Raw genomic sequence first — 14,423 nt, forward strand, 5'->3', positions numbered from 1 at the left:
TAGATTTGTAGGTAAAAATAAAATAATCCTCCTTTACAGTAAAATAAAGCTCTGCTGATCGTTCAACACAGTTTAACACTAAATGGTCTTAAACTCTGGAGTTAATGTAGAACTGCTAATTCACCCTTCAACCCTGAAGATCAGCGCAGACTGCTGGTCGCCATAGTAACGTATACAATGGTCTTGTCTAGCTAACGAGACGACAAAAAGAAAGATTTAAGACAAACATTTTTACGATAATTTGGAGACAAATTGGAGACAAATTAGACAAATTGACTTATTTGTGTTTATAATCACTGCATCTGGTTTCCTGATAAGTTTAATTGCCATGTTCCACCTTAAATGGTTTATCAGTTACATTCTGCTATCTCAGGTACCATTTAAGGTGGAATGAGAAAATTAGAACAAGAAGCTGGTGAATGAGAAGCGAATTCAGCCTTGTAAAAGTTGAACGTTTAGAGACATTTTACAGGAAACTATTTTACTTTAGAGGAAAAGTTTCCTGCCAGAGATGTGAGAAAAGTGGCTACAGCTGACCTAAAGCTTAAAGCAGAGCAAAGTAAGAATGAGTTTTCAAGTCTTTACTAGCACATCAGCACATACTAAAACAGATTTACAGCCAAGATGGTAAAACAGACATAAAATGTTGTGGCTCTCAGAGTGGTCTGATTTTTTGTTGAAAGGACAAAACATTTGGGTTGCCAACCCCTGGTCTAACCTGTCAGATTAACTACCAACATAATTAGGAACTGACAGTGCAATCAACCCATCATGTTTTGCAATGGGTGGGACCAATTTTGTGAGAAAAAAACGTCACTCCAGGCCTTCTGAAAGTTCTAGAAATGTCACTGACTGTGAATGCGAGTTGTAGTCGAAACCAGGCTCCGGTTAGTTCAGGGGTCAGCAACATGCGGCTCTTTTACTGTCTTGTAAGCCTCCTGTGCAGTAAAATAAAGATCTGCTGATCGTTCAAGGCAGTTTAACAATAAATGGTCTTAAATGCTGGAGTTAATGTATAACTGCTAATTCACCCTTTAACCCTGAAGATGCAGCAGTTACAGTCTGGCGCCTCAGGCACCATTTAAGGTGGAACAGGAAAATTAGAACAAGAAACTGGCGAATGAGAAGCGACTTCAGCCTTGTAAAATATCAAACACTGAGAGACATTTTACGAGAAACTGTTTTACTTTTAAGGAAAAGGTTCCTGCTGGAGATGTGAGAAAATCGGCTATACCTGAGCTAAAGCTTAAAGCAGAGCAAAGTAAGCCTGTGTTTTTGATTATATTATCTTTTTTAGCTTATACTAGGACATCAGCACATACAGAGACACATTCACAGCCAAGATGGTAAAATGGAAATAAAATGTTGAGGCTCCCGAAGTGGATTGATTTTGTTGAAAGGACAAAATGGCTCTTCTTAACATCTGGGTTGTGACCCCTGATCTAACCTGTCAGATTAACTACCAACATGATTAGTAACGGACAGCACAATCACGTTTTGCAGTGGGTGGGACCAATTTTGCGAGAAAAATATCACTTCTGGCCTTCTGGAAGTTCTAGCAACATCACTGACTGTGAATACGAGCCACAGCCTAACCAGATTCTGGTTAGTTGTTAGAAATGGAAAACAGCAGCAGCAGCTATAACAGCCAGAAACTGTTCATGTGAATTGCTGTTAACTTAGCGCTAACACACTACCGGAATCCCCTAGGGGTGCTAGCGGAAATTAGCATCGTCCTAGAGGTGTTTGTTCCTCATTTTTGACCAAGTTTTGACATTTATTGACTGCAAAGAAGTCCTAGCATTAACAGTCATGGTTGCTAGTCATGTTAGCATGAATCTCTTAAGCGCCCTGGACTCCCACAAAAGCACCTAACTAATGTTCCTCTGACACCGGGCAAGTCCAGACACACACACACGCGCACACACACACACACACACACACACACAGTGGTGGGAGGCAGTCTGCAGGTAGCTCTCGTGACCTAGATTCAGCGGAGAACGTTTGAGCTTAGCGAACAGAGCTTATATTCTCACTGGAATCACAATCTTGATAGCGACTCAGCTAGAGGGAGGGCGAGAGAGCATGTGTCTGAGTGAGTGAGGGAGAGATTAGAGCGAGGTGGAGGGTTAAAGGCAGAACACAGCAACTCAGGTGTGAGAGTGAAGTCGGTGGGGGAGGGAGGAGGGGAGGAGGGAGGAGGGGGCGCGGAAGGGTGGAGGGAGGAGAGAGATAAGTTTGGAGAAGGAAAGGAAAGAATTGGGAGGGAAGCGAAAGAAGCCTGGAAGCAGAAGTGGGCGGGGCCCAAGAAAGAACAGGGTAAAGTTACACATAAGACAACAAAGGCCAGCAGGCAGGAGAGAGAGAGGGAGGGAGAGAGAGAGAGAGAGAGAAAGAGAGAGAAACTGAAAGAGAGACATCTACAGAGAACACGGGCGAGATAACAGAAAAAGGGAAGATGGCTTTAGGTTCAACTTTATGACGTAAGATGACTGCTGGTAAATGACAAGTGCGAAAGAAGGAAGGAAAGAGTTGCTGGTGGAGGAGTGCGAGGGTTAAAGAGAAAGAGGAGAGAGAGAGAGAGAGCAATAGAGAGAGAGGGAGGTAACTACAGTACACTGAGCAGGCTGTGAATTGGGCGTCTTGCCTTTACGCTGAGTTGTTTTAGATGAACATGTGAGCAAAAGTTTGCAGGCAGATCACACTACGGACACACCGAGAGAGCGAGAGAGAGAGCGAGAGAAAAACAAACCTGACCATGCTGTTGAAAGAGTACAGGATATGCATGCCTCTTACTGTAGAGGAGGTAAGTTCTGCTGAATTCTATGTGTTTTATTATGTAAGACAGAGAATTCATATTAAAATCTATTTATTTGGTTTATTTTGCTAAGTATGTTAGAATCACTTGAAGGGGAATTCCACCACTTTTCTCTAATTTCTGCATTTCTGCACTGGTTGTGATGTAAAACTCATTCAGAGTGGTTTGGTGTGAAACGCTTCAGATTTCTTTACAGCGGTGGTGATAGGAACCAGGGCTCGCCATGACTACAACACAAATATAGACATTTTATTTACTATCCAAAACCACCAGTAAGTCTTCTGAGCTTCTGAATCTTCTTAAAACTATCATAAAACAGTGTCTCAGTCATCAGTGAACTCATAACCATTTCATGTAATAACTCTGTGAGGGAGCTTTTAGAGGTGGACGTCTGGTTCCTATCACCACCACTGTGTACAATTCTGACTTGGTCAGTTTTCTAAAACAGAGCGTTTCACACCAAACCACTCTGAACGACTCTGTTTACATCTTAACCATTTAATTACGCAGAAACTTTGTAATATTGGTGGAATTACCCTTTAGGTAATGTAATTGAGTACTGATTTTAAACTGTTATCATTTTTTTTATTAAAGAATTGTAATGTAATTTGATTATTTTTTGGATATATTAGTGATCTTATATCTTCTCCCTGTTGATCTTCTAAAGTAAAGTTGTTGTTATACAACAACTGGTCAAATGCTGACCACTCTATAGTACAATACTATATATTTCAACAATGTAATCCTTAATAAAAGTCACCCTTAAAAAGCAACTGTAATCTGATAAGGCATATTGTCACAGGTATCCTACTCTGATTACAAGATAACATAATCCAGATTACAGGTAGTCCATTCATACCTGACAGAGGCTACAATAAATAAACATTCACACAGTGTGCCTGTGTGTTAATAAACCTCTCCTGGGTCAGCCTGTATTTGTCATTAATTATACTCCAGTTAGCCTGGCTGATCAAGTCAGATAGTGAGACAGGTGTAACCTTTCTTTTCACTCCATTAATGCTTATTTGTGTTTATCCCAGTGTTATATAATTATTTTACATATATAAACATCCTGCCCAGAGACCATATTTTATATTTTTCTTCGTTTTTTAAAAAAAATCTGCACTCCACTTTCAACATTTGTGTATTTATGCATCAAAAACAGTCTCAATACATGCCTACATGGCCATTTTCCATCTTTTCTTTATACCTTACAATTAAACAAGCTGCGTTCCAAAGCCTAGGCTGCGGCCGAGGTAGGGCGGGTCCTCGGTAGGGCTGTCCTATGGAGACTCCTCCTTAGTAGCCTATTGGTCACACAAATGGACAAGTCCTAACAAGGCTGCATATCGATGTCATCAGCCTGGCGCGAAACTTGTGAGGGAACTGGTGAGAAAATGGAGCCGCTGCTTTGAGTTTGTTGCTTTTTCATTTCTTCACAGAAATGGAGGAGATGTTCTTATAGTGTACGATAAACTACACACACACAAATACTTCTAAACAAACTACGATATATGAACGATATGCAGTATATGGGCGAACGCTTCAGTTAATCAGTCATTTTACACTTTAAGGTAACAAAGACGAATTCAAGGATGTGAACAACTTACATTGTAAAACAAGCTCTGCTCCAATGGCTTTGTTTTCTGCCATTTTCTTGGTGCTGTTTTTTTTTTCTTCGTGTCGTTCGTGCGCAGAGAACTGTTGGTAACCAAAGGCCTGGAAGGATCCATCTGTTACGTCCTCAAAATCACTCAGAACATAGGCTGCATTTCTAGGCTGTATATGAAGGGTCCTTCACTTTGGAGCGGCCTTCTAAGATGTAGAGGCCGCAAAATGCAGCCTAGGCTTTGAAACGCAGCTACAGGCTGTGCCTTTAAGACTAATATATGCAAATCAGCTCTGTTCTGATTGGCCGCAGACAACAATCTCGTCTAGTAGATTTAAGACGAACTTCGATAATTGGAGATGAACGAACTTTGCGTTTATAATCACTCCAGCTGGTTTCCTGATACGTTTAATCTGCATCAAGAAACTGTCAAACACTAAAGAGCTCACTTCAGCTTCTCATTCGAACGTTCCCGTTCCACTTTAAATGGTGCAGCAGTTACATTCAGACACCATTTAAGGTGGAGCGGGAAAATTCGAACAAGAAGCTGGCGAATGAGAAGTGACTCCAGCCTCGTAAAAAGTCGAACGTTAAGAGACATTTTACAAGAAACTGTTCCACTTTCGAGGAAAAGTTTCCTGCCAGAGATGTGAGAAAAGCGACTATAGCTGAGCTAAAGCTTAAAGCAGAGCAAAGTAAGTCTGTGTTTTCATTTGTATTATATTGTCTTTTAGCTTTTACTAGCACATCAGCACATACTGAGACATATTTACAGCCAAGATGGTAAAATGGACATAAAACATTGTGGCTCCCAAGGTGGTTTGATTTTTGCTGAAAGGACAAAATGGCTCTTCTTAACGTTTGGGTTGCGACCCCTGATCTACATGGACTTGATACATTTGGAAATATTCACATAGTACATTAAACTCTTTATTTAAAAAAGGGAAATTCAGTTTTCCACGATAGAGGCCCTTTAAAAGACTGTACAGTGCTGCAGTGGTGCTGCAGTAGGCTTGTAGTAGTGTTGACTCATACCACACATTTAAACCAGCTCATACTAAATGTACTCTACACAAATAAAACAATAAAAGAGTTTATAAAGGGCATTGGCCTTTTTTTAATGACTTAAAAGGAAACAAGAGAGAAGTAAATACACAAAACACGTCCCACGTAAGTGGAGCAGATCATAATTCCGTCACACAGCTCCGAATGCCAGAATATAAATATCATCACTGTCGTAAGAAGATCTCATGGTAACTTTATAGGAGGAATATGTTTTATTTCAGGTAATACTGGTCCATTCATCATGAGATCATGAGTTCACACGATGCTTGTAACGATGCAAACGGTGTGAAAAAAACAATAAAAATATCATGACGTCGTCATATGACAGCATTACAGGGGAATTCCACCATTTTTTTTTCAAAATTTTCGCATAAATCAGTGCACTGTAGCGAAACTCAGACGTGGATTTCTTTATAGTGGTGGTGATACAAACTAGGAGTTGCCATGTTTACAATACAAGCCATTTTATTTACTCTCAAAAATAGTGAAAGGTCTGAAAAAAATAACTTTGGGGACTATTTTGAATAAAATAAAAACAAAATTAGGCTAAACCGTGTTGTAAAACCATCATAAAACAACATCTCAGGCATCAGGCAGTGAATTCATAACCATTTCATGTAATAACTTTCTGTGAGGGAGCTTTTAGAGGTGGACGTCTGGTTCCTATCACCACTACTGTGAACAATTCTGACTCTAGAATGGAGCGTTTCACACCAAACCACTCTGAATGACTTTGCATCTTCATAAAGTTGTTATGCAGAAATTTTGAAAACAAAAAAGTTCCCACACTTTAAGACTCAGGCATGGGAACCTATTCCATGTGTGCGAATGTGTGAGTGCAGTAACTGCAGGTTTTGTTAGCATGGCAAACACGCAGCACCACATTCGATTACTCAGCGAGGTGAGAGAGCTGAGTTTTTGCACTCGGCGCCAATTGAAAGTGAACTTTAGCGTGAAGTCGACCCTCAGCCAGTGAAGTGCTTCAGCCTTTGACCCCGTCCATGTAGCCTACAGTAAAACTTTAAACCAGGCAAGAAGTGCAAGGCACCAGAGCAGCCTCAGACTGCTGCTCACGTCAGCAGAACGTGTGCGGATTTATGTGCTTGGCGGGGTGTTTGCTTGTGTTCAACTGTCTCCGTCTCAGCCTGTCGTTGTGTTTCCAAAACAAGTCCGACCGGTTAACCTGTGTAACCCTGCAGGCCGTGGAGAGAAAATAACATGGAAAGACTCCGCAGGCTGTTATAGGGACTCGCATTCCGATGAACTGTCAACACTGAGGATGGGACGGGACTGAATTTAGGACAGTTCATAAGTTTGTTATCTTATCTGAACTCCAGACAGGAAAATAGTACTATAGGAGCATCCTAATTTGACAAAATTCCTTAATCTAGGAATGGTATCAATTTTAGGACACTGTGACAAGCAGCACAACAAACTCACTAGCAATAAAATTATACCATTACATTAATTCATAGTGCAAAACGTGTTAATGTAGAAGACAACTAGCCAAGCAGAATACAGTGAGCGGGAAAGGCGTATTCACACTTATATTTTTGTTATATTTAATACACTTCCAGTGCATATATCCACTTCATATTTGCACAAAAAGAATGTATTCATGTATTCATGATATTCCAACAAATACAGGGCAAATCAGAATGGCATCTACTGTCACTCCAACAGAAAGAGGACAAATCAGTCTGTAAACCACATCTACTGTTTCTCCAACGGAAAGAGGACAAGTCAGTTTGTTAACGGAATCAACTGTTATTCCAACGGATAGATCTAACCTATTGTTACAAATCAAATCAGTCTGTAATTGGAATCTACTGTTATTCCAATGGAAAGAAGACAAATCAGAATGGGATCCACTGTTATTCCAATGGAAAGAAGACAAATCAGAATGGGATCTACTGTTATTCCAATGGAAAGAAGACAAATCAGAACGGGATCTACTGTTATTCTAACAGACAAGACATATCAGCACAAGACCTACTGTTATGTCAACAGAACAGGAAAATTCAAAATGTCATCTACTGTTATTCAAACAATTTTTCAAAACATTTCCTCATAATTCAGTGGTTTGGTGTGAAATGGTTCAGATGTCTTTACAGTGGTGGTGATTGGAACCAGGGGTCGCCATGACTACAACACAAATATAGACATTTTATTTACTATCCAGAACCACCAGTGAACCTACACGAGTCTTCTGAGTTTATATGGAATGTTGATGATGGAAAATAGTGGAAAATCTGAAATAGTAAGTTTCCTCTGGGGACTATTTTGCCTCACAACGCCCTGCATGTACACCCTTTTAAAAAAGGGTTCTGTAATAAAAGCAATTGATATATATAGAATCTAGATGATTTGAATGTTTAAATGGTTCTTTGCACAGTTACATGGTGAATAGCACAAAAAAGGGCTCCACTAGTGTTCCTTTTTTTTGGTACTATATATCACCCTAAATGTATTTACAAAAACATATTTTTGGCCAAAATCATCTCAAAACTACTGCAAAACAATAAGACATCATGGAAGCATATTTATAACCACTTCATGTAATAACTTTCTGTGAGGGAGCTTTTAGAGGTGGACGTCTGGTTCCTATCACCACCACTGTGAACAATTCTGACTCAGTAAGTTTCTCTAGAACAGAGCGTTTCACACCAAACCACTCTGAATGACTCTGTTTACATCTTAATCATTTAATTATGGAGAAATTTTGAAGAGTCAGTGGAATTCCCCTTGAAGGATGTTACAAGTTTGGGAGTTACTTCCAGCTAATTATACGCTTTTACTGGAATTGTTGTTCAGATACTGAAAGTCACTGTTTAATGTTTGATGCTCTTCCAGTGAAGCTGATCTTTGTCGAGATGCTGAGATAATGAACTTCATGAGCACACTGTCATAGTCGGCACTGACGCTGGCTGATGAGGGCCGGATGATAAATGGCTGTTTTTTAAATGCGGCTCTCAAAACAAACAGCGCAGTAATACATCACACAGCCTGATCGCTGCGGAGGAACGCGGAGACGTGGTGGAGGATTTCCCACAGCTGATGGAGGGCCGAAGAGCCACTGAGCGCGAAGGAAGGCGCACGGGAAGTGAAACCGAAAGGGTCACAATGCGGAGCCCACTCGAGCCTGAATGATTTATGTCTAACTGAAGCGTTAACCTCAGTAAAGAGAACATGTCTGGGGGTCAAATTACTGTCAAAATCTCTGGTTTTCAGAAGAACTGCTGCATTAAAGAGCCCAGAACAGTTCGATGTGCTTTTGCAAACATTATTAGTTTCAAAATATACCTGGTTTATATTTATATACTAAAAACTAAACTGCAAAAACAGCCCGTTTTGTATGTGAGGTTGTGATGTCACAACCAAGAACATTTAGCCCACACCGGTTTAGTCCCACTCATTCACACTGAGGTCACACTGAGCATCGCTACTGCACATTTCAGTCTGGATGAGGCACAATACAGGGCAGCCAATTGGAACAGAGCTCATTTACACATAGCAGTCTTGAAGGAAAAGTAACAGCCAATAGTTGGAAAATGGTCATGTACAAATTATATTTTGGGTTTTTCCCAATTTTCTCCCCAGTTTAGACATATCCAGTTTTCCCACTAGTTAGGACTCCCCCAGTCACATGACACCACTAGCGCTAAGAGGGCGAAGGCTAGCACAGGCTTTCTACAAGATCTGTGAAAGCCACCACATCTTTTCGAACTGCCGCTAACAAAATTAGACAGCTAAACACGCTAGAAGGAGAACACTAACCACCAGTTCTGTTAGGCCAGCTAACAGAACATCCGCCCTTACTTGCATCACGCTTGCATCATCCTACCCACCCAGAGAGAGCGAGGCCAATTGTGCTCTCTTGGGCTCCCGGCCAAGCATGGCTGTATCATCACCAGGGATCGAACTCATGATCTCATGATGAGAGGGCCAACGCTTAGATGGTTGTGCCACTTGGGAAGCCATGAAAATGAATTCTGACTCTTTTAGGTACATGAATCCACACAAACATCATCAGTGGAACTTGGCTAAAAAGAAAATACAATGAACAGAAATAGAAATGCAAACACTTGATAAAAAAAATACAAAATTTAAATATCAATATAATGTAAGATATCAAAAAAAAATCCAGGATTTTATTTTTGGCTAAAAATGTGGTGCACTGCTGCAGGCATATGGTGGTCACACCAGGTACTAATGTGGGAATTCTGCTTCACGACTCTTTTTTCTGAGGTTTCAGTAAAACTGGTTCAGGACAAAGTGCTTTATATTTTAAAATATGTTTTATATCTATAATGTACAGGAAACAGTAAAATATGTGCCCTGCAAAGCTCAACCTCTGTCTCTCTTTCTCAGTACAAGATTGGGCAGCTGTACATGATCAGCAAGCACAGCCTCGAGCAGAGCGGTGGAGGGGATGGGGTGGAGGTGGTCCGTAACGAGCCCGACATGCACCCCCAGTACGGACAAGGCCAAGTCACAGAGAAACGCATTTACCTCAGCAGGTGAGTCTGCACACTCACTTAAAGCTTATCTGACTTACTGAAAGAACTTCCTCACAGTGAGATGGCAATTTGTTGGACCAACATAAACCCTATTGGAGCTGGATTAGTTTGACCAGTGGAGGTCCAGCACTGTCATCAGTGTGTGATTTGACTGGCTGATTTGTCCAGGATAAAGAATCTGTGTAATTTCCCCAATTTACTCCAAATATCCCGGATCAAAACATCATCTCATGGAGATTTACATCATCTTTACACGACAGGCACCACACTTCCCAACAATAACAACACACTGTGAGACTAACTGGTACAAAGACTAGTAAAATGGGTTCATTTTTACTGACCAAATGACACCCAATAAGACAGAAAACACACTGCCTTGTGAGAGAACAATATTCCCCAAGGACACAAAAAAGTCTGTTCATAATTCATAGCTGATTTAGTCTGATATAATCCGGCTGATCATTCAAACGTGATATATACGCACACAGAACAGCAGACGCTCTGCCTCACGCGAGCCTGAAGATGTGGCAGTGTGAAGACACACGGGAGCACCTGACCGACGCTTCCTGTCCTCCATTACCTCCTTCACTGCTTCATAATCACTCCTTCCTCTCCTCCATCAGCCTGTCAGGTAGCTGATGAAGGCTGATGATGGAGTCTTTTGCTAACGTTCTCAGGACTGTAATTACTCAGCTTTAGAGCCTTTAATTGGCGTGTGATCCACAGCTGCTTTACACAGTCTTTCCTCTCGCTCTGATTTCCTCTCACTCCTAAAGATAACATGCCGGAATAAACTGGAGCTGGAAGATTTCACTCCTTAACCTGTTCGTGTAGAGGCTTTAGGAAGAGCACAGCGAAGTACAGTCTTTAAAAAAATGGTTCTTCAAGGGTTCGTTAGTGAAAGCAATGGTTCTACTTCCATTTCATGCTTAGATAGTTCTTTGGATGGTGAAATGGTTCCTTAGATTCATGGAAAACGTGTTGTATATGTTTTTTCTACTGCAACAAGCTTGACATCGTAACAATAGCAGAACCCTTTGTGATGCTATATAGAACCATATACAACACATTCTCCATCAATCTGAAGAACTCACCATATAAAGACCCATTCAAGCATGAAATCATGGCTCCAAACAGAACCATTCCCTTTACTAAAGAACTCTTGAATAACTTTTTTAATGAGTGTACATCAGGATGTCTTTACAGTGGTGGTGATAGGAACCAGGGGTCACCATGACTACAACACAAATATAGACATTTTATCTACTATCCAAAACCACCAGTGAACCTACACGAGTCTTCTGAGTTTCTATGAAATGTTGATGATGGTAAATAGTGGAAAATCTGAAATAATAAGTTTTCCTTGGGGACTATTTTGCCTCACAACACCCTGCATGTTATGTATCCCAACACCATGAATGGATTTTAAGGCCAAAATCTTCTCAAAACTATCGTAAAACACTGTGTGCCTTTACATGCACTTAATAATATGATAAATGCAAAAAATCATATTTTGTCAGTAATCCAATCAACACGTTTACATGCACTTGAGTAATCAGATAATGTGAAACTCCGGGTCTACAGGTGTCAGACAGTAATCAGATTTCTGCTTTGCAACCAGCCAATAAACTCACAGAAAACATGATGTAAATGTAAACACTGCACCATTTTACCTGAAAATATGAACATACATCATCTGGAAAATGTGGATCAGGAATATTTAAATCCTTCATTTTGTCAAGCATGTACTTGGTTTGCTCACTTATTTCTGGTACCGCGGTCTGTTTTCGCACAGGCGCAGACTGAGAAATCTGAAAGAAATCAGAGTAAGAGTTCACATGCACCGAGAAATCTGATTACTGAGCTAAAATCCAGCCTCTTTATCAGATTTCTTAATCGGATTTCTAGACCTTACTCCGATCTAAGAACCTGGAATGTGGTGTTTGAATAATCAGATAACTGTAGAGTCCGATTATGATCAGATTATTGAGCGCATGTAAACTTACTCAACATCACAGACATCAGGCAGTGAATTCATAACCATTTCATGTAGTAACTTTCTGTGAGGGAGCTTTTAGAGGTGGACGTCTGGTTCCTATCACCACCACTGTGAACAGTTCTGACTCAGTAAGTTTCTCTAGAACAGAGCGTTTCACACCAAACCATTCTGAACGACTCTGTTTACATCTCAACCATTTAATTAGGGAGAAATTTTGAAATCTGTATCCACTTTATGCACATCGCACTGGGTGGCTGCGCATATGATGGTCATTTATTTCCAGCTACAGCTTCAGTATCAGTGTTGCATTTTCCCAGTCATTAGCATTTAGGCTACGCTAAGCACTAGGAGAGTAAATGAAGAGTGAGTGAATGACCGTGGCTGGGCAGAGGAGTGCTCTGGCTTGAGCAATGAACTACACTCTTAAAAATGATGGTTCCTCAAGGGTTCTTTAGTAAAGGAAATGCTTCTCTACAGAACCATGAACACTCAAAGAACCCTTTGCATGATTTAAGTTCTTTGCATCATGAAAAAAGTTCTTCAGAATGTGCTGGAGATGGTTCTATAACGAACCTATACAGAGATGGTTCTATACAGAACATTTCTGAAAATGTGGAGAATCCGCTGTAGATGGTTCTATGCAGAACCTTTTTGAAAAGGGTTCTATACACTTTTTAAAAAGACAGGTCTTTAAGGGTTCTTTAGTAAAGAAAATAGTTCTATAAAGAATCATGAACACTCAAAGAACACTTTGCATGATTAAAGGGTTCTTTGCACATGAAAGAGTTCTTCAGAATGTGCTGGAGATGGTTCTATAACGAACCTATACAGAGATGGTTCTATATAGAACATTTCTGAAACACTGTTAAACTTGTAACAATAAAAGAACCCTTTTGGGTGCTATATAGAACACTATTCAAAAAAAGGTTCTATATAGAACCATCTACAGCGCATTCTTCATCAATCTGAAGAACGCTTTCACAATGCAAAGAACCCTTTAATCATGCAAAGGGTTCTTTGAGTGTTCATGGTTCTATACAGAACCATTTTCTATACTAAAGAACCCTTGGAGAACCATCTTTTTAAAGAGTCTCTAGCACCAAAAAGGGTTCTTCTGTTGTTACAATGTTAACCTTGTAAGAATTGAAGAACCCTTTCCAAAAAGGTTCTATATAGAACCATCTACAGCGCATTCTTCATCAATCTGAAGAACGCTTTCACGATGCAAAGAACGCTTTAATCATGCAAAGGGTTCTTTGAGTGCTCATGGCTCTATATAGAACCATAATTTTTAAGTGTACTCTTTCCTCTCCTGCTCCTGTTTAAAGGGCCTATTCTCCTTTTCCGGTTCTTTCCGTTCCTTTAGTGTGTTCTGTAGCTTTTTCCGCATGTAAACATTCTGCAAAGTCACAAAGCTCAAAGTTCCCTCCAGAGGGAGAAACTCTCTCCCACAGAAACCACTTTGGAATTCCCTTGTTGGAATTGCAGCCCTTTTCATTTGTCACATGATGACTCAATCTCGTAACAAAGTCCTTACTGCCCGCCTACCGGCCAGCTCGGCTCCCTCACACAGCACACAGCGGCTACTTGAGGAGGAGAAGTGTGTTCCGTGCTGTATCCGTGTGGAGAAGACGCTGACCGGACATTCAGGATCCACTCTGGATCAAACTGATACAGCAGAACCGACGCCACTGTAGAAACAGCCACAGCGGAGTTTACAGCTGCTCAGGAGAGAAGGGTCTGTCTGCAGACTGCAGGACAGGGGCGGAACCTGGAGGGGTGGAACCGCTCTGGAGGCCGACCGATTAGAACAGAATGGGCGAGCTGATCAATCAGAGCATACAGGGCTTGTCAGGAGGCGGGGCTTAAAGACATGTGAAATGAGTGTTTCAAACAGTAGAGCCCAAAAATAAAATTATGAACACTGAAAATGAGGGAAATAGGCTAAAACAGTGCAATTGAGCTCACAGACACACGTGCTGAGACGCACACACACACGTGCACACAGTCATAAGACTGTGAGATAAAACATAAACGACTCTGCAGACGGAAGTAGAACACGTTTCTTCAACCATTACTGTGTTAGCGAAGGCCAAGAGGGCAAAGCATTACATTCTTAATGGACAAATAAATCTGCTAATGTGCCTGATTATCACAGCAGCACAGAGACTTCAGCTCAAACACTGAAACAATTACCACACTTATATACACACTACTGAGGAAACACGAGAGAGAGAGAATGGGAGAGAGAGGGGGAGAGGAAGAGAAGAGAGAGAGCAAGAGAGAGTGAGTGAGTGAGACAGAGAGGGAGAGAGAGAGAAGTAGAGAGGAAAGAATAAAGAAAGAAAGAAAGAAAGAAAGAAAGAAAGAGAGGGGAGATAAAGAAAGAAAGAGGGTGAGAAAAAGAGAAGG

The 14,423-nt window shown here is 40.8% G+C and overlaps 1 protein-coding gene across 1 annotated transcript in view; it reads left to right on the top strand.

Annotated features, from left to right (window-relative positions):
• The first annotated feature begins 2,180 nt into the window (after positions 1-2,180).
• Positions 2,181-14,423, top strand: part of pitpnc1b (phosphatidylinositol transfer protein cytoplasmic 1b) — a 32,562-nt gene continuing 20,319 nt past the window's right edge. The window contains exons 1-2 of the mRNA XM_036595625.1: positions 2,181-2,806; positions 9,864-10,012. Of these exons, the coding sequence (XP_036451518.1) occupies positions 2,759-2,806; positions 9,864-10,012 (197 nt within the window). The 5' untranslated portion in view covers positions 2,181-2,758. The remainder of the gene's footprint in view (positions 2,807-9,863; positions 10,013-14,423) is intronic.

Source organism: Colossoma macropomum, unplaced genomic scaffold (assembly GCF_904425465.1).
Source record: "Colossoma macropomum unplaced genomic scaffold, Colossoma_macropomum, whole genome shotgun sequence".
Classification (NCBI taxonomy): Eukaryota; Metazoa; Chordata; class Actinopteri; order Characiformes; family Serrasalmidae; genus Colossoma; species Colossoma macropomum.